Source organism: Hippoglossus stenolepis, chromosome 21 (genome assembly GCF_022539355.2).
Source record: "Hippoglossus stenolepis isolate QCI-W04-F060 chromosome 21, HSTE1.2, whole genome shotgun sequence".
NCBI lineage: Eukaryota > Metazoa > Chordata > Actinopteri > Pleuronectiformes > Pleuronectidae > Hippoglossus > Hippoglossus stenolepis.
The window spans coordinates 5,886,944-5,912,595 of NC_061503.1; the positions used below are offsets into that span (position 1 = coordinate 5,886,944).

Consider the following 25,652-nt stretch of genomic DNA (forward strand, 5'->3'; position numbering starts at 1 on the left):
AAACTCTGTGTTGCTGTTGATTTAATTCTTGATAGGTTTGCATTTGTCTGGATTGTGAGCCTGGAATGGAAATGGAATCAATTGGACTGATTGGACTCCCATTTTGTGATGATACTCTGCTTCATTTAAACTGTTTTACTTGACAGGTTGTTCTCATCTTGTCCCATGTGAGCCCAAAAACTAAAAACGCCTAACTTGCTTCATCGGGACATTTTTATGTTCAGTCTAAGCTCCTAACGGTCTTTGGAGAATCAGCAGTAGTTATATGTCACCATCTAGTGGTTGAGAGGATTTACTGCAAATCAAATAAATCCTTCACCTTCAACCTAGAAAACATTCTTGAGAAAATGGTCAGATTCTCAACAAGGACATCAGCAAAAAAGCTGTAACATTTATGTCTTTGTTTTATTTAAGCAATTTTTTGTTCATTGCACATAAAGGTGAGGGGCTTAGGGTTAGAGGTTGAGGGGTTAGGGTGGCTTTAAGTTTTGGGAAGGGTAAAAGAAAATGAAAGTGAATGTCAGACATATATCCACCAGGTGGCCAGAAACATGACTCTAAGTGAAGGCTAACGTTGCCCTTTATGATTTGGTTAGGCAAATGTTAGCTAACACCTTAGCCATAACAACTGTATGAGGTGATGTTATATTGGTTCTATGTTGACTTTGTTGCACTGCAGATAATTAAAGTCACTAAGAACCAAGCAGCCATTTTCACCTGAAATAGTAAGCTACTAATCACATCAGGGCTCTGTAGAACAGACCCTTTCCTCAGGAGCCCAAAACAGAGCTAAATGAAAATGAATGTCATTCATGTTTCCATCACCTGGTGACTATATGTCAAAGTGAAGGTTAACTTTGCCCCTTGTCAATAGACAACTATTAGCTAACACCTTAGCCATAACAATCATATGAGGAGATAATGTCCATGTTATGTTGAGTTTCTTGTGCTGCAGATGAGTAGATGTGAAGTCATTAAGAACTAATAAATAGTGAATCAAGAAATTATCAAATATAACCCATTGTTCTGAAATTCATTTTTAGTTTTAATAACACTTTTAATAACCACAGCCTGCCCCTTAACCGCAGAGCCAAACATACCTTTTCCACAGCAACCATTTTGACCAGAAATAGTACATGAATAGAAGAGAACCTTTCTTCAGGAGTTGGCAGAGACCAAAACAGAGCCAAAACAAAAGTGAATATCAGACACACAATATTCACCAGGCAGTGTCAGCTGTTTAGGCAACTGTTAGCTAACACCTTAGTGATAACAATTGCATAAGATGACGTTATGTCAGTCTTATGATGAGTTTTAATAACACATATTGAAGGTGCTGCTCTGGATACTAAATCTTAGTGAATGTGATTAATGACGCCTGTGTTTACCTACTATTTCACCTCAAAATGGCTGCAATGAAAAAGGAAGAGGGACATTTTATTAAATGAAACTTTTCCTCTCTTTAACATTGGTTTGAACACAAATCAGACACCTGCAACTTGATTTCAGACTCCTCTGTATTGATGTTTTTGGATCATACCAAACCAGCACTGATCTATGGATCAACACAACAATGTGTCCTTTAAAACAAGATGCAAAAAAGTAAATACAACAGTTGTAGACGTGTTATATAAATTACAATCCTATCACATTACAATCCTTTAAAGCAGCAATCACGGTCTACGATGACTCAGTATGTTCAACAGTACAAATAAAAAAGAGAACAGCTGTCGGATTGAGGTTTTTAAAGAACCCTGTCTGGAAGCAGATGAGCCGCCTCCAGCTACATTAACAGCGACGGTGATCACTGAGTTTGTGTGTGTTTTTATGCATATTTGTTGTTAACAGCACTTTGTAGATTCAGGTTTATCAGGGTGTCAGTGCCAGAGGTTCCACCACACAGCGTCCTCAACGAAAACGTCACGATTCCACACACACGGTAAGCCACTGTCATCAAAACTGTACATTCAATAAATTAACAATACACTGTCTCGGTTAAGCAACCAGTGAAATGACTCTAGATTACATAATTACATTAGATTACAGGTAGAATGCACCATTCACGAGACGAAATCCAGGGGGAAGGAGGTTGTTGAAGGGGATTGGATGGCCAACGCGGCTGAGGATGGGGGGCGATGGTTGGCATGGTAATAGCACAAGGTCAGCAGGCGCGATAGGGATGACATCACCGACCCTTTGGCCTCAGACCACCAGCGTTTCACCCCATGAGGGGCCACGAGTCCCTTTTCAGAGTTTGAGTTTCCTACACATAGACTGGAGTGCCGGTTTTCTCCTTATTTTCTTTTTCTTCATCAGCTTTTCTCATCTCGGCCCACATCTCAAAATGCCCACACGTCCCCCACCCCACCTTGTCCCGTCATGGTCTGTGGCCACACGCCAGGGTCGTCTCTGATCTGACCGAGACTCGATTTGGGATCTTTTTGGAGTTGTGGCTTCCCCGCAGGTTTCAAGGCTTGTGTTTGAAATGGGCCTCCACTGCAGAGATAGAGAAACGAAATGAGCAAATTTTGTAATGAAGGTAATAGAGGGTGAGCAGCAATAAGGATAATTAGGCATATTACATATTAAGAGACAATATTAAGCGTTAGAGGAATAGAAGCAGACGGAGGCTTCACATGATGAGGAGCAGCTCAGTCACCAAACCACATGGAGCTGGTGTAGAATAACTGAACAGCGTGAGAGAATTTTTAAACCACCAGAAGACAGCTCATTCCACACAAAGTCCCTTCTCTACAAGCATTGTAGTGGGCATTTCGGCAACAACAAAATAAAAAAATATATAAATAAATTTAGTTAAAGAAGGTCCAGTTATTCCTTGTTTTTAAAATCTCCAGTTGTTTATGGGTTGTTTTTTTTTCCCCTACCATATTCAAGAGAGGGGTTTTTCGGTTTTAGAGCCGGACTTATTGATTTCCTGTTCCCACTCTGGGATTTCTCCTCTGCTCTTGCAACAAGTCTGTCAGAATTCCACAACCAAAGGGTAGTGATGTGTAGTCCCATACGGGTGGTACTTTCAATCACTCTTATTATAAATTTAAAAATCTGAACGTAAAATCAATAAGTCCTGCTCTGGAACTGAAAGACTGTGCTCTTGAATAAAGATAGGAAAAAAAAACCTTAGTTGTTTATTTGTTCAATGCTTCAAGTTCAGAAAAAGAACTGCATAATATAAAATCGTTTCTTTTTTAATTTGAATTATAAGAAATGTTTGGTCAGATCAAATTGTTGCTGTTGCACACAGCCAACAAACACTGTCCTTTCTCTGCACCTGCATATTCCTGTGGCCTCATTGGTCGATTGATGACCCTCTGAAAGGCCCCTATCCAATCCCGCTGCTCGGCCTCTGTCTCGCAGGCAAAGAGGAACTTCCTGTCTGGCGTGACGATGGTGATGCCGTGGTTCCAGTGGTAGCCCTGCGTGGTCGGGGGCAAGCCGGCCATGACGGTGTAGCTGTTCTCTTTACTGCCGATGAACACCTCGCCACGGGCATAAGCATCCTGGGAGAGGAGGGAACGCAAGGTGAGACCTGTGAACGCTGAGTCCGGACAAAGACAAAAGCGAGGTCTCTTCTTACCAGAGGGTCTTTAAAATACATGAGTCTCCTGTCGTCCATAGTGAACCACCTCTTCTTGAAGCCCTCTGTGTGCTGTGGTGAAAAACGAAGGGAGTCAGTTCATTAGTGGAAGTGGTGGGACACTTTGGTCAGATTTGGGTCAATGTAACGTGATTTGTGAAATTAATCCTTATTTCATTTTCCAGAAATGATCCAGTGAGAATAACTAGAGCACAAACCTTTGGGCCTGTTTTCTCCATAAAACCTTCCCTCATGAAGTTTCTGGTCAGTTTGGGAACCAGCTGGAAGACAAGAGAGAATCACTTGAAATAAGAACATAAAACTATTACTGATTCCAGAAATGTCTGTCTGTATGTGGGACGCGTAACTCAAGAACAGGTCATCTTATCAGCTTCACACTTGGAATGTGTATTGTTAATGGCTAAAGAAAGTGCAGTGTCGTGTGATACGTTCACTGTTGATAGAAATTGAATAAACAGGCAAACAGTGCCTTGCAGTCAGTGGAGATGGGGCTTAACAGCCAGTCTTAACTTGTCTTCTTGTACGTCCTACAGCAATAATATCAGTACTGCCAGATCAATTTAAACACAATGTTACAATACACAATGTTCGCACAATGTTCGTTTTGTTGCTGCCATGCTTTATATCGAGCTGAATTACAACGCTTTTATTTCCGTCGGTCTGAAGATTGTGTCGATTGCTTAACTAGGTCTGAAATGGCATGCACGTGTAATGTATGAAAAAATAATATGTTTATGAAAAACATTGATGAACAAATCTTCATTGCAGATAAACCAGGTAGGATGAAGGCAAAGTTTTCTTTTCACTCTGAACCAAAGACTGTTTATAAAAAGCTCTGCTCACAAAGTCCAGCACACAAACCATACAAAGCAACAGTATATTGTATAACTGGTGTAATTATGATTCACTAACAATCAGACGTCTTTGACAATTTCTATCCTAACTACGAGCTCCTCGGCCGCGTGTGGTTCATGACGAACACGTTCAGCCTCACCTCCTCGTCGCTTGCTCCAGGAAAAGCCACCTGCAGGTAGTGGAACCTGGCTGCTCTGATGGCATTGAACCAGTCGACCATCTCCTGTAAAATAAATAGATAAAACACCCTCAGTGGCAACATGTCCTGCCGTCATTCACAATCACATTCTATCCCATTCACATGTGTTTTGGGCTGTGAGTATAGGGAGGAAACGGGAACCGGTTACATGGTAAATCATGGTAATACTGTTTCAATCTTTAATTAATAATAATAATAATAATAATAACACATTTAATATATAGGCGCCTTTCACCGCACTCAAGGTCACCTTACAAGGCAGAGATAAAACAGAACAATCTAAATTACAATGTGTCAAAAAGATCAATAAAATGAACAGTAAATAAGACATTATGTAGTTTGGCCAAATGGAAAACAATCAGACTGAATATGCCAGTTTAAAAAGATGTTTTTTGAGACGGGCAGTATCTATAAAGCCCTTACTGGCCTCTCACGTCTTTTAATGTGGGTTGAAATGACTGGATTACCTCCATTTTGGGGGGGTATTTATTAAATGTAACTGTTTATTAGTTTCATTCCCGGGTAAAATAAAGGTTGAGTGAATGAAATTATATACATAATTGTGATTTATTTATTTTTTTCCTCTGATGCAGGTATCTTTTCTGTGTGTGTGTGTGTGTGTGTGTGTGTGTGTGTGTGTGTGTGTGTGTGTGTGTGTGTGTGTGTGTGTGTGTGTGTGTGTGTGTGTGTGTGTGTGTGTGTGTGTGTGTGTGTGTGTGTGTGTGTGTGGATGCTGCAGCCCTGTCGATAACAGAAAGAAAGAGAGGGAGTGACGGTGACACTGGATGAACCCGGTGAACTCGTCTCTACCGCAGCCTTTGACCAGCAGAGGGCGCAGCACTTCCTCTCACTCTCCTGTACATTAATATCTGTCTTCTCTTTCATATCTTTTTTGATTAACTATCCCCCCCCACCCCACCACGACATCGTCATGAACCCCCTTCCTCCACCTCTGTCTCTTTCTCCCTCTCTAATTTAGTCACACACTAAATCCCAGACATTTAAACGTAATGTGAGGCAATGATTTGTGTACTTGGCGCTATAAAACCCTCAGTGAGAGACATAGGCCACACACACACACACACACACACACACACACACACACACACACACACACACACACACACACACACACACACACACACTAGTTCACAAGAGGAGTATTAAGAAGGGTTAGCATAGAGAATGAGGGTTAATGAGTTTTTTTACATTCTCATTCTTAAATTCCCCAGAAAGGAACTGATTTTTATATTTCAGGAAGGTTCCTGGAAAGGATTAAGTCATCTGGTGGTACTTAATGTACATAAATGACCTGGTGGTGTAACCGTGATAGTATTTTTAAGTCGTAGCACAGCAACTCAGTCAAACATGCAGATATATGGGGAAATTCCTCCCACTGGTCTTCATGGCCAGTCTGACTATGCAGATAATGACACAATAGGACTAAGATTAAACTTCAACATCCCACTGATTTATTCTTGCATGTTTGGTTTAACAGCACTGAATAGCCTGTATTGGACCTAATGTCAAGTATGTTGATTGTAAACATTTCACAAGGTGATGCCACATCAACGAGGGGGCAGAAATCTTCTCAGAGTTTGCGTGAGAGGAAGCAGTTTGGCTTGAGGGCAGCTCAAGCAGCTCATACTACTCAGTTCCCTCTTTCTTACCAAAGATCCTTTGGAAAGCATCAGATTGTTCGCAGGCGACACATCACTACTGTTAAAATATCTTTGGACTGCGCTGTAGCTAATGAAGCCAGTGATTCTTAGTTGGAAAAAGCCAAAAGGGAGATGAATTATTAAAGGCGGTTTTCTAAGACTAAGAGTGTTTAGCAAAGCAGACAGCATACATATTATACTACTATCCCTGTATTAGCGCCATGTATTAGTGTGTTCAAAGACCTGTACATATTGCCACTGTAAGTGAGTGTGTCGTGTGTGTGTGTGTGTGTGTAAATAACAGTGTGAGAGTGTACCTTAGCGTCACTGTGGTAGACAAAGATGTTCCTTGTGCTGTTGTCTTTCAGGTAGGTGATCTGCAGGCCGCAGGGGTTGCCGATCTTGGCCGGCTGAAAGGTGGCGTTGAGCGTCTCGATTTTCATCACCGCCTTGGGATCCCTGGCCTGGACAGAGGCGAACCGTGAACGACAAAACAGTTAATCGTATAAAGCGCCAAAGTGAAATCCTGCCACTGTAAAAACACCAAACTTAAAATCGGCTGTGTCATTGCTCTCACATCCTGCTTGTTGAAGTACTTCAGCGCTCCCTCCCTCTCTGACAGGATGAACTTTCGGCTGAGAAACTGACCGTTGTCTCTTCCTCGTTTCCATAGAAACCCCTCTCGGTACCCTGAGCAGAGAAAAGGGGGGGAGGGAAAGAGGGTTGAGAAGATGGTATCGAAACGAGACGAGAGATAAAAGACATAGGAGGCGTTTGGTGTGCTTGGTGTGAGATTATTCCTCTGTTGCCCTGAAATTAAAGATCATTTCAGATCTAATTTAAAAGTGATGGGAGGAAAATGGGGACAGTGTGTGTGAGTGAGGGAACGCGGCACAACATCCAAGAAACAGACGGACGAGAGGGGGAAGCGCAGGGAGCAGGGAGTGCAGCACGACGCAGCACATCCAAAGAGATTTCCATTGTCTCCGTACCAAAGAACATCCGTTTCCATGTTAATGATATGCTGCACCATTTATAGCCTGCAATGTAAAACACTCTGCCGCCGTCTCTTCTCTTTTTCTCCTCTATTTCTGTCTCGCTGTGAAGTGTATTCTTTCTAATCTAGACCTATTTCTGTAGCTCGATGCACATCAGCGATCAGGTGGTTCACCCAGAGAAGGGACTCATCTACATTCAAGCCGTTAGTTCGATGCTGAGTCTTGTGTGATGTGCGCTTTAATTGTTGAATAAACTGTAATTCCTGCACTGGATATGGAGAATATGGGACAAAGAGGGCTAATGTGGCCTGAATGCTCATGTAGAGGAGTGTAACAGAAGGCAGAGGGGAGATTTGGACAGGATATTATTTAGATTTATTGTTAGAGGGTCTGTTCACCCAAGTTACACACTAAGCTAGAATGGGACATACCTTCACCAAGGTCCAACAATCACCTCGGGAAACCACATTTATACAAAATATAATCAGTTCATCTGAGTCCAAGTGAACATTTGCACCAAATATGAAGAAATTCCCTCAAGGTGTTTTTTGAGCAAAACGTGTTTTGCAAAGTCACAGCAATCTTGACCTTTGACCATCAAATTCTAATCAGCTCATGAGTCCAAATAAACATTTGTACTTAATTTGAAGTACTTCCCCTGAGGCGTTCTTCAGATATAACATTCACAAGGCAAGAAATGTGATTTGACCTTTGACATTTGACCACCAAGATCCTATAGTACATTCCTATAATTTACCCGTTCATACAGTGTAATATCTATTATTAGTGTTCAAATAACACCAAGTTAAGATGGCGTTACTTTGTTGCTATTCCCGGTGTCACATCACAAGCTGCAATGGGAAACAACAGAATCTTCATAGCAGATGTGATCGCCCTGACAAGCACGATGCAGAAGAAAGAATACAAACATGCACGTACAAGCACTTCTCAAATTCAGTCAAAGTGCTCGTTCTGTTGTCATGTTGTTCACCCCTCGATGAGCAGAACCTTGAAAGCTCCTTGGACCGACATGTCCCTGTGGAGGCCGGCGGCAGAGCCCAATTACCCGAAACATCCATTGATGACTTTTATACAATCATTTTCGTCCATTCTCTCATAAGTGGTTGTGTGTAGGTTTGCGTTTAAAAAGCATAAAAGCATATTTAAGCAGTGACACTGTAATTGTCACCGAAAGAAAATGGAAATGCGCGTGTTTGTGTGTGTGTTCCTGTACTTGTATATTTTTTAAGCATAGACCCTACAGAGAGAGGACATTTTTGGAAAGTGAGGACGTTTTGACAGGTCCTCACTTTTTCAATGGGCTGTTTGAGGGTTAAGACTTGGTTTTAGGGTAAGGGTTAGAATTAGGTTTAGGTTAGGGTTAGGCATTTAGTTTGGATGGTTAATGTTGGGCAAGGGGCTAGGGAATCATGTTAATGAGTGTCCTCAATAAGATAGAACTACAAACGTGTGTGTGTGTTGGGTTCAGCAATGTGTGTATCTGTATCTTCCAGTATACATTTCACATGATATTGAAGATGGAGTATGCTGATTGGCTTGTGGTGACCTCACCAGTTTATTGTTACAGTGGACACACACACACACACACACATGCAGAGTGTAATGATGTGAGTCATTGTGTCATTTATGTTTGTACATTTATACTCTCTACATCACTCATTGTGATGTGCATGGCATCTGGGTACTGTTTGTGTTTGTGTGTGTGTGTGTGTCTGTGTCTGTGTGTGTGTGTGTGTGTGTGTGTGTGTGTGTGTGTGTGTGTGTGTGTGTGCTGTGTGTGTGTGTGTGTGGGTGGCTGAGACTGACTATTGGCAGTAACCTGGCCTCCACAGTGGCCACAGTTAACATTGATTGAGTATGCAAGGGGATAGGAGGAAGGAAAAGACTGTGAGGGAAGGAGGCGAGGGGTGGGGACAAGCAGGGCTATTGATCGATGAGGTAATGCCACTATAGGTGAATGTTTCATGTCAGAAACACACACACACACACACACACACACACACACACACACACACACACACACACACACACACACACGACATGAGCGCAGAGGACAAAAAAGACAGAGGTAATCTGCAGCAGTGAATAAGGAGGAGCAAAAAAACGAGGCACGTGAATTGTCTGAATCCTGAAGATTATGACCGGTGAGCGGTGTCACTCCAGTAGTGACTGGAGTCAGGAGTCGTGGAAACGAACCCACAGAGAATAACCACCATCTCTCAGAGTGTTTTAGCATCGTATAAGCGTGAGTTGAATTACTTAGCTCATTGTTACCTCCACCGAGATGCTTGTGTTTTCCCCCGTGTTTGTTTGTTTGGATGTTTTTTTGGCAACATTATGCAAAAAATAGTCAGATTTCAACTAAACTTGGTGGAAAAATGGGACAGGGGCCACGACAGAGCCCATCCTGGATCCTTGCGTTATTGTAAACACCCATTGAGATATTCATTTGCAACTTTTTGATGCTAGACCTTCAGGCAAAATCTAAAGATCCTGACAAAAGGGAGGATCCATAAATGTTTTCATACTTTCTTTAACATTGTGAGATTTCCCAGGAAAATAATTTATCGATCTTGATGAAAGATGTCAAGCATATTTAGGGAACTGATACCTACTGTATGTGTGTGTTATTTGATGCAGCTTGTTTGAGTATGTGGAATAGTATATTTGTTGCACTAGGACAATGTGTGGGAACAACTCAAGGACACAAGGACTGAGGTCAAATTTCACAGTTTTGATTCTAAATGAGAACGAGGTTCTGTGGCACACAGGAGTAAGATGAATCACAACACAGTTTTGGGACATTATCTGCTTGGAGGGTGCACGGGTTAGTGTTGGGGAAACAGTATAACTGATGAGGGGCTTCACAAGCATAATAGAAACCAACCTGCAGAATAAGGCTCCTGTTTCTCGATGAACTCAAACTCATTCCGTTCGTACTTGGCTCGGATCCACTGCTCTCTCAACAGCCTGAAGAAATGATAACACACACAGTTAGGTTTCATTTCAATCACACACCCACCGACTGCCCCAATCCGCACACACTCACAAACAATTCCTTAGTAAGTTGGACAAAGCACTTGATAGAACATAAGAACAGGCCAGCAAGCAGATCATTGCCCCTGGTGTTGCTTTAGGTTTGTTACCTCACCCTAATTACACATAATATTAGAAAAGGGCCTTTTAGAACTCACAGATTTGTATCGCGCTGCAGCACAAAGGCTTCAGTGTCAAATTGTGATCAGCGCCTTCGCTTCCCTGCAGTTTCCAAAGCTGCATACAGAGGAAGCGATCTCATTTTTAGAGCCTCGTCCTCTTCAGAGTGCGGAGAAACAAATGGCAGCAGTCAGCACATCACCATGCCAACAGTCTCTCTCACCATCGCCACTTCGCTGCCTCTTCCAACCTTTCAGTCTCCCCTTCAGGCTCCGCGCTGCTTTCGTCCTTTCTCTCTCTCTCTGTCTCTCCACACACTCCTCTTTTATTGGCACCTCTTAGAAATGAATCGGCTGTTCTGTCTGCATCAAGAGTGTCAAATGTTTTCCTCTTAGCATCTGTTTGAATGGCACCTTAAAGTGACACTGGGTCTTAAACGCTAAACTCCCTGGTTCTCGGGGGAGTGGGGTGTGCGAACACCACCATGGCTTAGACGCAGGCACAGACAGAGACTACTCTTTTATCTGTTGGCAGATGGGCGTTCAAAATTATTATGGTATCAATACAGAGAAACTAAGACGGCCCATTTTGTGGCTACCAGAAAAAAAGTATTTTGTTTTGTTTGCAGCACACTAAAAAGTATTTTACTGTTGTGAAACAATGTCAAAGAATGTTCTGTGCTAGAGAGTAGATAAAGCATGAAATAGTCCACAGGGTAGTGTGAATATTGTGTTACCTTACGCATGAACCGTATTTGTAGTTTGTTGCGCTGCAGAGAAATAAAATCATTAAGAACCAATAGATAGTCAAGACGTATGGAACTTAATTGTTGTTATTTTAACAAAACATTTACACTGAATCGATGAGATAATGGACTTTTCCGTAGCAGCCATTTTGACATTAAATAGGTAAACACGGGTGATAGTAATAATTCATTTAGGTAGAAGAGTATTAAAGGGATAACTAACCCCCGTGTTTCCCTTCTACTTCATGTCAAAACTGCTGCTGTGAATAATGTTGTATTAGTACATTGGCAGAGACTCCATTTTTTTCAGCCATTCAGTTTAGTGTGTACACTTGTGCCTTTCATACATGTTGATGTATACATCGCACACATGACATACATGATACATATCAAAATGTCATGGCTAAAAAAAAAGGCACCCATGCAGCCTCTCCTGTTAGCAATAGCAACCAAAAAGGACACATGTATAGTAACTCATAAATTTTGAATATTAGTGGCTTCAGAAAACAGGGCATTTGATATTCACGTATATGTGTAGAAGCTTGGAATTCTTAAAATGTATTCCGCACCAATATTGAATATCTATAAAATTCATATTGGTGCTGAATGCTGCTTGTGGGCCAATTCTTGGACGGATCCAGTCCTGGACCAGCTCCAGACCAGAGATAAAATACATCAAGCCTGGAGCTGGGCCAGATCTGGGGAAGGAAGCGGATCTGCGCCAGTATTAGCCCGTTTTGCCAAAGAACAACGGCCCAAGTCTGTTTTGTGGATCCGGATAAGAACTTGTGAAAGCTCTGGGGCCAAATCATTGTTTTGCTGCAGGGATCACTCCCAATCTTTTAGTTATCCAAATATGAGCGAACTCGCAAGTCACCTCTGATATTTTGGTCAATGAAGGTTATATTATACATTGACACACAAAGTGACATTTGAGTGATGCTTGTACCATGATGGTTCAAAACAGTTCAGCTACGAAACAAAAATATTCAGTAAACATGGGGAAACAGGGGGAAGTTGTAAAGAGGATATTGTCATATAATAGATTTGTAACTGAATTTATCTGAGCAATATCTTCTTTACGATTCTGTACTCCAACACACTAGTAGTAAAACAGGCTGACTCAGTTAAAAACTGTGATCTGATAGCCTCAAGTAGGAACTAATTCCATTTGCAAGGATATTCTCTTTTAAGGCTACAGACATGAATTGCCTCATCAAAATCATTGAAGGACTGTGGTTGCACATACAAGGTTGCACCACCAGTGTTTGCGTTTCGACCGTGACACAAGAAAGAGCACTCACTTGCAGTCAGTGTGTGTTGGTCTGTAGTAGAAAGCAGGAACCTTCTGCTCATATTTGGCCTTGGCTGCATTGTTTCCCACAGCAGCCATTAACTGAAAAGAAGACAGGACAACACAACCTGGTAATCGGAACAGAGAAAAGAAAATACACTAGTTTCCAACACTTGAAGAATTTCACATGTCGTGGGTCAACGGGAACCAGATCATTATTATATACTGGCAGATTCAACCAGCCACTGTTGAGGTATTTTATTTTGAAAAAAATGGCACCATGACATCAGACATTGATTTGTACACTGCCGTATTGAGGCTTGGAGTGTGGCCTTTTGTCCAGCGCCATCATGCATGTGTATGTCACTGGAGTTTGTATTATTACACCCAGTCAGGAGTGGCTCTAAATGTATATGTATAAAATATATTTTTCACTCATAGTCCTCACCTAACGTCCTCAAAAAACATCTCCACATTACATGTTAGAAAATGTAATTATGAAATTCTGACTGCCTCTAAATATTCTCATTTTATTATTAGGAATTATTTAGTTGCGCTTACTTCACTTCACTTCAGCTTCAATCATGTTGTAGAGTTTTAACTTCTCCAAGCTGCTCTATCCCATTGTTCTCCTTCACCTCATGTTGAAGATCATCTACCTGTAACACTCACTTAAGCTATGAAAATGAAATGCTTATCTGATGTTCTCAAAATTGTTCAAAGGACACGACTCGCAATCATCAAACACCAGAGCCTTTTGATAGGAGAGGGGATTAGAAATATGTGCAGAAAATCATTGACGTCATTACTGAGTCATCGTGAAGGGAGACCCTGTGGGGCATTTGTGGTAAAGTCTTAAAGACATGACAGTCATATACGGTATATTAGCTAGGTTTGGCTAATCAAGTGAATACTATTGTGACTGTTTGACAAAAGTGGCTCATTAGATCGGGGATGTTTTATTGGATTGGGACTTCAACAGCTCCAAAAGTCTCAACAATAAACTGGCATCTCGAAATCAACCGTCTCCCGATACAAATCAAATCTGTTCATCCACTCATCTAATTCTCTGGCTTCCTTTTGTGTTTTTACAGAACACTAAAACTCTGCAAAATATTTCTCTCAACTTAAAAACATTACATCACTTAAATCAAAAAATACAGTACGTTCCTCATGGCTAATGTTGCTTTTGTCATTTGGAAGTATATTCTTAAAATAACCTTAACTTAATGAGTTGGATGAACTTCATTCATTCACCTCTTCAAGTCACAACTCGTGTTTTCAAGTTCTAAAGTGCTTCTTTTACAGTGCATAGTATTATTTTAGCATTTTCCTTCATACACCTTCCCACTCTCTTCTTAAGTTAAATCCACCATCACATCCCAATAATTGTCCTCCCACAAATCCAACCCCCTGGTTTTCCTCATGACTCACATCAGCATCACCTCCCCAAAAGTCTTTTTTGTCCCTCGTGTGGTGTTTAAGTGCTGACATGATATATTCAAAGGACAATTTCACACTTTCCCCTGCAGAGCCAAATATTTTAATCAGCTTCACCTCACCGACGACAAAATATGCATTTCTGTGTTTACAATTGTGCACAGAAGTCAATATTTCTCGCTGACATATTTCTGACTGTTTGCAGGGGACAGAACAGCTCAGCTTCTTTTTACACCCAAAAGAACAGTCTCACGAATGGAATTATACTTTATTGATCGCTGTGAGGAAACACTCTCGTTCTCAAAGAGAGGTCAGAGGTCAGGGTCGGGTAAAGATCACCAGAACTTAAGATGTCATGAGGCGCCGGTATCACAGCCAATCAAAACCTCTATTAGTTAATTGATATTTGATTTGGTGTTAAGTCACATAAAACCACGATGCTGTGTTGCTGTGGTAACCTACAGTTAGTAGCACAGAGCAGAAAAATAAGCAGCAGCTGCTTCAGGTTTATAAAATGGTTAAATTTCATCAACATGCCTCACAGTATTCATGTCTTCATATTGATATCTGACTGGGTAGTTTCCATAGAAACAGCAATTCTAATGATTTAGTTTGTAGACTCTGTAGTTACCAGTGTAAAAATGGTTCAGCAATAGATCAGAAGACTTCTGGTTTCCATTTCCAGTTTGACCAATCACGTCGCAGGTTAACAGTCCATGTGGAGAGTGAAAGAAGTGGAACAGATTGACTGAAATGCATCTGCTATCAGCTTTTTAATTTGTCAGCATTCATATGCAGATAGCTGTTAATAGAGATGAGCCAAAAGGAGGTCTGGACCTGCACCACTTATAAATAGTATCACTTTTGTGTGGAGAACAATCGACTCTTGTGATATAAGAAACTCTCGGCCCGGGTCGATCGATATAGACGATACCATGCAGATATGAGAGTGGTATCAATCTTGTTTGACACTTGAGAATTTGAATCAATCATCTGAATGTGTTTTGATTTTATGTTACTGCAATGAATTAAAAAGAAAATAAACAATTCAAATAAGTGTTTATAGATTACAATAGGAATATTATTAGGATGTAGATATTGAAATTGTACATGTATTTGTATATGCCTTATGAAGAATTGTTGGGTCGCTGAATATACATATGATGGAATCTCATGAGGTTTGATTCATCAGGTTAAAATATTTCAGTTGGCAACATGTTTGTGCAGTTAAGAGAGTTTGGTGAATTAGACCTGACATTGAGGAGTGAAGTGACCACCGTGAGCTGTGAACTTGGACATTTGACCACTGGGTCATCTTTGACTCCAAGTTGTACCAAATTTGAAGGTGTTCGTGAGATGTTGCGTTCACAAGACCAAAAACATGTTTTGTGAGGTCACAGTGATCTTGACCTTTTGAACATCAGCTCATCCTTAAGTACAAGAAAACATTGGTACCAAATTTGAAGAAATTTCTTCAAGGCGTTCTTGAGGTTTACTTCTTACAGGGCAAAAAAACGTGCTTTTGGGAGGTGCTGCCCTACCTCCACCTCGCTGGCCTCCCACGTGTCCTGGACAGACTTTACCCGGGTGATGTGGGGGATGCTTCGGTGAAGGAGCGAGCAGGCCTGGCAAACAAACACGCCCAACGTCAGCGACGCCCAGTCCGGCTCTGCGGGAGAGAGGGGGGGGTATGAAATTGGGTGAAAACGTACAGGGGGGTGATAGAAAGAAACACAGGAGCGATAAAAGTCTTGTCATAAAGGCGCCGCAACATTGAGAACAGCAGCTCAAGGTTCAGGCTATAAATACTGGAAGTGCTGATGCTGGCTCTGTTAGGTAATAGGAGCAAAGCAAATGAAGCAAATGTTACAAGGGACTCTGGTCGAGTGTGTCACTGCTCATAAAGGAGAGCAGGGCAGCAAATAGGATTTTGGGGAAGTCCTGTTTTATCTTACTGACAGGAAACAGACTGCCAGAGATCTGATCAGAAGTCAGCCGAAATAGTTATTAGGTTAGTTACATCAGCAAACTCCTAAATACACGGTGATAAAATCATCACACATACACACACACTCACACACACACACACAAAAGAGGCAAATCGAAATGCTTAGACTCACATTTGTATGTAAATGCACACAAATGTCCTGGCAAACACACACACGGATACACGCACACACACTAATGAAAAAAGAGAGCCAAATGTACATGCTGACACTCACATTTGTATGTAGATGTAAACGCACACAAATGTTGTGGTATACACACACCCAAATGCAGTTCAGGGACAAACACATATCCATTTATGCTTTTAAATGTTCAGAGCAGAAGCACACAACAGATGAACACACACACACACACACACACACACACACAAGTGTATGGAACAACCTGATTTAAAGACAACAATCTGCTTATTGCCAATTTGATCATGTGACTAAATACACATGTTGAGTTCAGCTGTATAAAAACCAACGGGCTCATCAGCAGTCAGAGTGAATGTGCAGGGTGGGGGGTGGGGTGAGGGGGACTCTCTGCAGAGTGACACAGAGGCAGCATCAGCGGGTGTTCAGCGAAGGTACGTCTGAGTCACCGCTTCACACCAAGACTTTGATTCTGCCCATGCAAATGAAGTCGTCAAAGTCAGAGACGCAGCGTGTCGGAGAGAGAGAGAGAGAGAGACGGCGTGTCGTGAGAGAGTGTGAGAGAGAGAGAGAGAGAGAGAGAGAGAGAGAGAGAGAGAGAGAGAGAGATATAGAGAGTGACACACAAGGCACAGCTTTTACTGAAAACTAAAAAGCTTGGTATAACCACGTTGTTAGAGTAAAAGTTAGTGAGAGTAAATGACATTAACTCCTGGTCAAAATGAAAATAAATGATTCATCGATTGATATTAAATATATTGTCAATTTCTTTAATAATTTTTTTTTTTTTTTCAGTCAAACTGTGGAAACATAAAGTTGTTCCAGTTACTATAAATATATTCATATTTCCCTGTGCTTTCATTTGAACATTACTTCAAAGTGTAAACTTTGGGGGCCTCAATGGGCTTTGCCCTCTGGGAAATTTATGATTAATGAAGAATAGACTGAAAAAATTAACAGTTAACCGAAGAAATAATTATTAGATTCATCAACTTTACATATACCACCTGATGAAGTAAATAAATATAAAATATTTTCTTGTTTATAATATTGGTAATGCTGGGTTGGGATTCATGATTTTTGAGTAATTGAGCCATTATGTATTCAAATAAATAATACATTTTGGATTAAGTAAATTATCTCCTATAAAATATCAGAAAACAATGACATTTTTTTATCCCAATGCCCTAAATTCTTTACTTACAGCATCACAGCTGCTCGCATTCTTGTAGACTCTTAGCCTTGATGCTAAATAAATTGCTAATTGCTTATCAGAACTATTGCTAATACATTTTCCTTCGTCCGTCTTGAACAATCGCTTCTGCCAAAATTCTTCTTTAGTTTTCTTTTGTTGTAGAACCATGCCATTTCACGAGAGACCGACACTGTGGACATTTTCAATTATGACTCCCTTTAATGTGGTCACATGTGCCGAGTGCCACGTTTTACTGTTGAGGATTAAAATGCTCCTCAAATGAGCCTCGTAAATTCACAAGCGCGACGAGCCGCTAAGAGAACCATGTTCAGGCAACACTCAGAAGCCGCCACATTCTCCCTCCATCTCATAATCTCTCTGCTGCTGCCATTTCTCAGACTAGGAGACCCTCAGCGTGCTGCACCACAGACACACACACACACAAACACATACACTGAGTGTGTCACACCCAAGGGAGTCATATAAGAGCTACAGTAGAGAGAAGGGTAGAAAAGGGAAACCATACTATTCTTGCATTTACGTCCTCCTGAAGCTGGAGACATGAGGTGCCACAGAGCCTGAATAGGGATAAGCAGGGGGGGAGAGGGGTGAGGGAAGTGTGCGTTGGTTCTTCTATGATGTAGAGAGATGATGTGAGCTCACAAGATCGCCAAGGGTGTAATGTGGCATCGACAATAATCTCCCTTTGATTTGTCTTTTGTACCACGGAGCATTAGGACCAAGTAGAGGAGAAAGAAATTCAGAAATCTTCGAGAATGAAGTCAATATTTCAGGTAAAAAAACGATCTTATGAGAAAAAAGTCGTACTCTCACAAGGAAAAAGTCGTATAATGAGAATAGAGTAAATATTTTAGGCTAAGTGTCCTTTTACAAGAGGAATATTATAAGATCAGCCTGTTGCCTGCATACAAATGAAGAATGTAGAGCATCTTGTTAAATTATACTCTAGTATAGGTCTCACAAATAATAAAATACTTTTTTTTTGGCACATCAGCACATTATTATAAGAACATCTTGAGAACTGTCTGTTCTGAAGAAAGAACCACAAGGCCTGGAAGGAAATTGCCTCTTGTGGAGGAAATGTTTGGTAGTGGGCGACTTTATATTGTTGAAAAAAATGCTATTTTCTCTATTCTCGTAATAAATTATTATTTCATGTTTGTTTTGTTCTCAGTTACAAATTTACTCTTGTAATATTCCCACTTAACTCTTGCAAAACCATGACTTTTTTTGCTCGAATATTATGACTTCACATTTTTATTTTTGTAAAATTACAACTTTATGACTCTATTCTTAAAATTCAACCTCGATGGTCTGATTTTTCTTTCCTTCAACACGGGCCCAATACTGCATTGCACGTTTAACTTGCCTGTGACATTTTTGATCACACAAAAAGCACTGGAGATGGTGATTTATATCTCATCTTCACCACCAACAAAGACGCACACAGATGACGTGATGGAGGGGAAACGCACACACTTGCTGTCACCATAAAGCACAACCAGCCATTCAGCGGTGAGGTCATCGCCGTCTGAGTCAGGCCTTACTGAGACGAAGACAGCACTCATGGAGATTACAGTGGCTGCATGACTGACTAACCACACACACACACACACACACACACACACACACACACACACACACACACACACACACACACACACACACAGATGTGCACACATAAACACACAGGTCTTCCTCCTCTAAATGTACTGTACATAGTAGATGTTCCTCCACAGGATCACTGTGAACAACAGATGCACAGTCGTAGCGAACAGGAGGTGGAGAACTCCTGATGTAGTGTGACTGTTTTTTTGTTTTTTTTTCTTTCCACAGAACATATGCTGTTTGCTAAAGAGCTTCCATCCCTAAAGAATTGTTGAGGAAAAAGTGAAGTTACAGGGCTTGTTGGGGTGGACAGACAACGGAGCTGTTGATTCAGCCGCTCAAGGTTGAAGAAAGAAGTGCCTGTGGCCATCCTGCCGGGCAGAGGCAGGATAAATGAACGACGGGGTATTTATACAATAGCAGCCCCTGTGCCCGGGCGCCCATGAGCACTTTGCAGTCAGTTTTTCTGCATCTGCGTGAGTTCCCTTGTATGTCTGGACCAACACACGTCAGTCTGCCAGTGGCTGTGTCATGGTGGAGGTTAATGGCCTAAACAGCGTGTCGAGCTGAAGTCGTGACCCTCTCATGTCTCAGATAAACCCCTCAGGCAACAAGCACAGTTTCACTTGTACAGCGTAACCTCCTGCAGATATGACTGAGCTTGCATTTAACAAAAGCTTGAACTCAGAATTGATATGATTTTTATGAAATATAAAAAATTCCCGGGGCTTTTTATTTCCATTTATTTGCATGACTCTTCCTCACTGCATCGCTGAAACAAATACATCATCATGAAAAAAACACCCACCAGAATCTCAAAGCCCAGAATATTGATCGCATTCAAATATGCGCTTTCGTATAATGTCCACGAGATACCAAATAGTCAAAATTCAGATCATGGATAAATAGTCCACATAAATCAAAGTATGAGGATTTTATCTGTCATATTGTTCATGCTTTCAAAGTATTAATATATTCAGACATCTTCCGACCACAGAGTCAGCTCTGTAGCCCTCAGATGTTTCCAGGTGATCCCTTATAAAAATGTTAACGTTGTGTTTTGAGATTTTATCTTTCATCTAGACGCTTCTCACAGTATGTCTTTGAATGTATAATAGCAAAGACACACACACTTACATTTTTTTCCCCGGCGAGATTGTGGTACCGTTGAGTGGAGCATTGCATTAGCAAACCTAACATAATCAGCTGCATCACTAATGCTTCATCATCACTGGCTCGTCCATGAGCTGCTTGGCTACCGGCTGACGATTAACATCCCGTCAAGACCTTGGTGCCAATACTGTTTACAAACCTTCCTCCAACACCCCGTCCTTCTCCCTCAGCTAGAATTTAATTTATGATTCTTGCATCAGTTAAGGAGGGATTTGTTCAGAACCCTTCTTCCGGCTCATATTCTATTCGAGCCTAAAACAGGAAAAGCCTTTTCTTGTAAAGCTGTATAATGTGGAGCCAACCGATGGGGATTTTTGGGGCCAATAAATATATATAAACTCCCAAAATGCTGTAAGAAATGGGAACACGCCTGTTGCATAAAGACTGTAAAGATGGACGACATGATTGCTCCCCAAAAGTGAAGCCAAAGCGGCTGCAGCATAGGTTATAAACGGAGATTATTAGTTCCAGCTCCTCCATGTTAGCAGATGAGACATGGACCATACTAAAAAGTTTAAGATGTCAAAACAAATTTTCTTACCACAGTAATGCATGTTCAAGTGATACATTTATACATTTTTCAGTACGTTTGGTTTAAATTTGTTATTTGATGCGATGAAAATCGGCCTAGACAAGATGATGAACAGCTGCGACTGACTCATAATTGGTCGAGCTCGTCATCAATGGGACGTCATTAACCGTGGCTCCACCCCCAGATCGATACTGCAAAGACTCTGGGTCCAAATGTGCAAGATGGCAAGCGTTCTTATCTGGAATCATTTGGCTTCATTTCTGGTTCATGGGTGGAAGTGGAGACACATCGCCCGTCTTTATATACAATCGATGAATAGCACCATGACCCTTGCAGACACTGTTTCAGTGGGAATAAGATGAAGTTACAATGTGAAATGTGAAATATTGGTTATTTTCAACAGTTCTCTTGAACTTAGAAAAAAGAAACAGTAAAAAAAAAAAAAATGAATATCCTCACGACCGTAATATCCTGACTCTCCTCCTATCTCATCAGAGTTACCGCTGTTTTCTGCTGTTCGACAAACACCTTCCTCGCCGCTCTGAGGACTGCTGAGGCTTCTCTCCGGAGGGAATTACTCGTTTGTGTGTTTCCTTAGCGAAGGGCAGAGCCGCAGTGCTGCTGAGCTACAGGGAAACCTGCCGTATAAGCCCCCAGCTCAGCCTCTCAGCTGCCTCATCGGAGCACGGAGAGAAGATGGGAGGGAAAAACCCACAAAGAGCAAAGGTAAGGGAAGGGCAGAGAGGGAATGACTAAGCATAAAAAAGTGCACAAGCAGTGTTGCCACATTGTGTGTGTTTTCAGACTAATTCCAGCAGGCTCCCTGTCTGCTTAATGGATGTTGTATCTTGGGAAGATAAAACAGGGGTGAGGGAGGACAGCCGGGTCACTGCTGCTGATGAGATATTCTGTCTTTACCTGCACATTCACGGTCAATAAGGGGATTTCATGTGATGCAGCGGCCACACTGGAGGTCATCGGCAATCCACTGCTTCTAGAACTGGAATTGTCTTGATTCTTCTCCGGGGCCAAGGACTTGAAGAGAAGACTTCAGTGAACTTTTGGTTTATTTTATAATACATTTCTGCATTTAGTCTGTAGACTTGTTTTTCAGTCTTTGACTATTTGTTAATATCGTGTTTTAAATTATTTGCCTTGTATTTTCCTCACTGTCTTTCTCTGGTTTCCTGCCGTTGTGATTGTCTGCAAATATCCTAATGTGTCTCAGTTGAGTTTTATGATCCTTACCTACCGCATGTATGATCTCTGCATCATTTCTTGTGAAATTAACAAAATTGTTGAAAAAATATTTTGGTAATTTGAAATTGTCGCAATGTCAAAGACTTGAACCTTGAATCCACCCCTTCAATCGAATCCACTCCAGTTTAATGAGTTCTTCCTTGGGCCATATCCCACCCTTCCACTAAGGGTTGGTTCAGTAGTTTTTGGTTTTGCCCCGATAATGTTATCTTGTTAGCAAAAGCAAACCTATAATAGGGTTTTCTAGAATGTTCATTACTGCTGTGAGACGTATCATGTTAGTTTTTTGTGTATGTAAAAAGTCTCCAAAGTTCAAAAGCCCATAACCCCGCCCCTGGAACGCCTCATCACTAGTTTCACCAATAATTCTGCATCATTGTGATGTCACGTGACTCGAAGCCCCACATTTGCATAATGCAAGAGTGGGGGAATTTCCTACATGCTCTGGAAGTGGCTGACCAATCACAACACAGTGGGCCAGCTGGCCAATCAGAGCAGACTGGGCTATTTAGAGAATATTTTCTTAAAGAGACAGGAGCTCAATCCAAGTGTTTCAGACAGAGGCTGAAAAGAGGAGCTGCAGCAGTGGACAGTAGGAAAGGAATGTGTTCTCTGACCATTTGAGAATGTAAACCTTTTCAAGTAATAACACAAAATAAAATTATCAACTGGAATATAAGCATGATATGTCTCCTTTAAACCAGTAAATATTTAACCTTGTCAGGCCTCCATCTAGACTAAAACTGTTTTTCTTGCCCAAAAACAACTGTCTGCAGAGCGCATACATTTTAAAACACTTGCTCGCTGTTTTAGCGCATACAAGGAACACTGAGTTTTTATAAAACAGCGATGTGAGCCAGAAGAGTGAGGGTTAAATATATTTATGTGGATATCTTTCATACGTGGCAATTATATTTATTTGTAAAACAACTGTTTTTGGTGAATTCAGCTGTATAAAAACACAGTAGCGGTGACTACAGAGAGCAGCAGGAGACTGAACAGTGGTGTAATGAGCTATCCACTCCGCAGAGTAACCAGCTGTGAGGCTGCAAAGTCAGGAAGACTTTAAAATGTCAGTATGAACGATCACACAGCTGTTGTCACGATTCCTGTATTTATGTAGATTTTTTTTTTCTGCATAAATACAATCATGAAATAATGATGAGCTGAAACGAACTTTCCCTGAGATTGATTTAGCTTTTGTTGACGTTATTTTGGCGTTTGTTTTGTGAAAAAGACAAAAGTGGCTCCAAACCTTTCGTTAGTGAGACCTTAATACACAGTGAGATATTTTCACAAGCAATAATTTGCATGTATTTTGGTATAACACTAACTCAATAAACACATGTTATTTAAAAAAAATGCAACCATTAAAAAAAGGACGCCATTATCTATCAGTGGACTCAGTCTTCTCCTTTTCTCTCACTCTCGTCTGTTCATTTTGCTGCATTGGGATGATTTGTGGTGTTCTGAGCCGTAATCAAACTGTGATGTTTTTCCCCAAAAAGCCGGCGAGATAAGATCCCATCCCCATCGGAGATTCGAGCCACCACACCAGCATCAATAATTCATGTCTTGACCATTATGAGATGCGAATCGTGAGCATGGGAATTCCTGGTTTATTGTAGCGGATGACAGTGATGGTTTGGTTTAGGGTGAAATTAGCCCAGTGAGCAAGAATGCAAATATGGAGGAAAGCAGTTTGATGGATTCCACTAAAGGCTCTTCACTATATAGTCGTGATCGGAATCAGTCACCGTGCGAATACCTGCTTGTCTGACGGCTCAGCTACTGAACGTCAGAACTGTCATATAATCTCCCAGATGTTCTTTTCACAGCTGTATAACACACAACATCCGTCCCACCTTCTGTAATAACTACATGGGTGTAAGTGGTGTAGTTGCCAGTAAGGCTGGGTGGTATGGCCTTTAAAAAAATTATACATCCATAAACTTGAACCTATTTTCATACCAATCCATCCAATCGTTGGTGAGATATTTCAGTCTGGAAAAAACGGGATGGACCAGACATTTCCAGTGTATGTAAAAGCTTTAGACTGGCTAAAGGCTTCAACTGCTTCATGTAAGTTGGTGATACAGAGAAGCAAAAGGCACCATGCAAATTTCAATCTACAATGCTACAATCAACACACACACATACAGAACCAACCACACCGGGAGACCGTTCCCAGTTTATTTCTCATCATGAAAACACCCTGCTGTCGTGATGAAATCCCTCTTCGAGCGTCCACGGCTCAGACAAAGCTATCTAATTTTTGTGGAAAGCGCTGCTGGCTCCAAAAGCTGCTTCGCTACAGCCAGTTCTCAGTGGAGCAGTAACCAGGGCCAAGGAACAGGCGTCCTGGGGCCGGGTTCGCCTCCAAGCACTGGGCGTGCGGCCCACACCGGAGCATCGATGGCCACCAACTGGTTTATTGCCATTTCGGCCAGGGGAAAGGAAGGGAAGGGGAAAGAGAGGGGATTTAAAAAAAAAAAAAAGGAGGAATTGGAGAGATAAAGGAATGTAGACAAATATGGTTTAGGTGTCTCTGAGGGGATAAAAAATAACCCAGGTGCCCTATGCTCAGCGAATGTATATCACATCTGTAAATGAACACGTACACCCAACAAACATAAATAAGTAAATAAATGAATAAATAAGCACCCAAATAATTACTGAGCAACTGTGTGGTGGTTGCTGACATTGTAGAACATGATAATAACCGACCACCCCACACACACACACACACACACACACACACACACACACACACACACACACACACACACACACACACACACACACACACATTTTTGTACTTCCACCTTATTGAGGACATTCATTGGTATAATCCCTTGCCTAACCTTAACACCCCCTTCCACAGAAACACACACACAGACACACACACACACAGACACACAACACACACGCACGTCTTTGTGCACCCTCACACACCATGACATCCATATAGGAGTGTCTCGTGTGTTTATGGCTCAGTCCAGAGTCCGCTCTCATCTAGCCGGGCCTCGCTCTACCGGCAGAACAAACAGCTGTCTTCAGGTACACATGTGTCCCACATCTGGACCGAATTGCCCCTGACACCCTCCCGGCTCACCTCCCCACCTCCCTGTGCACAGCAGCGTGCATCGCATCTGTGCATCACAGAGCCACTGGATGCACCGATGAGCTGGATGAGCTGCGGGATGAATACCTGGGTTGCCGCAGTCGGCGCACGTCCCGTTCCCCGGTCTGTCCAGCACGTCCTGCAGGAGCCGGTTGTCTCCCTCCGGTTCCTGCGCCATCCCGAGTCTACCCGAGCAGCCTCACCACCGCGGTGCAGGGAAGGAGCCTGCGCAAGAACATCCGCTGAACATCCACACACACACAGACACACACACACTGAGACACACACTGGTCCGACCACCTGCCGCCTCCAACCTGACCTGGAGAAATGAGAGAGACCTACACTCTCTCTCTCTCTCTCTCTCTCTCTCTTCTCTCTCTCTCTCTCTCTCTCTTCTCTCTCTCTCTCTCTCTCTCTCTCTCTCTCTCTCTTCTCTCTGTGTGTGTGTGTGTGTGTGTGTGTGTGTGTGTGTGTGTGTGTGTGTGTGTGTGTGTGTGTGTGTGTGATGTCTCTATTACCCAGTCTCGCTGCCTGCATAATAATAAAGTCTATATGTTCCCATCACCTCCTCCCTGTCTGTCTGTCGTCTCTCCCCTCCGTTCAGTCTGAT

General features: G+C 41.8%; 1 protein-coding gene across 2 annotated transcripts; it reads right to left on the minus strand.

The window, feature by feature from the left end:
* Nucleotides 1-1,032: 1,032 nt before the first annotated feature.
* Nucleotides 1,033-25,445, minus strand: LOC118100124 (arf-GAP with dual PH domain-containing protein 1). 2 transcript variants are annotated; one of them, XM_035144872.2, is made up of 12 exons: nt 25,130-25,445; nt 15,527-15,654; nt 12,556-12,647; nt 11,243-11,275; nt 10,238-10,320; nt 6,909-7,021; nt 6,649-6,795; nt 4,611-4,694; nt 3,814-3,876; nt 3,596-3,667; nt 3,290-3,518; nt 1,033-2,496 (listed from the first exon to the last, which is right to left on the minus strand). In XM_035144872.2, the coding sequence occupies exons 1-12, from the start codon at nt 25,218-25,220 to the stop codon at nt 2,468-2,470; spliced, it is 1,164 nt and encodes a 387-aa protein (XP_035000763.1). In that variant the 5' UTR covers nt 25,221-25,445; the 3' UTR covers nt 1,033-2,467. The 2 variants fall into 2 exon arrangements, with proteins under 2 accessions (XP_035000763.1, XP_035000764.1); XM_035144873.2 differs by lacking the exon at nt 11,243-11,275.
* Nucleotides 25,446-25,652: the final 207 nt, after the last annotated feature.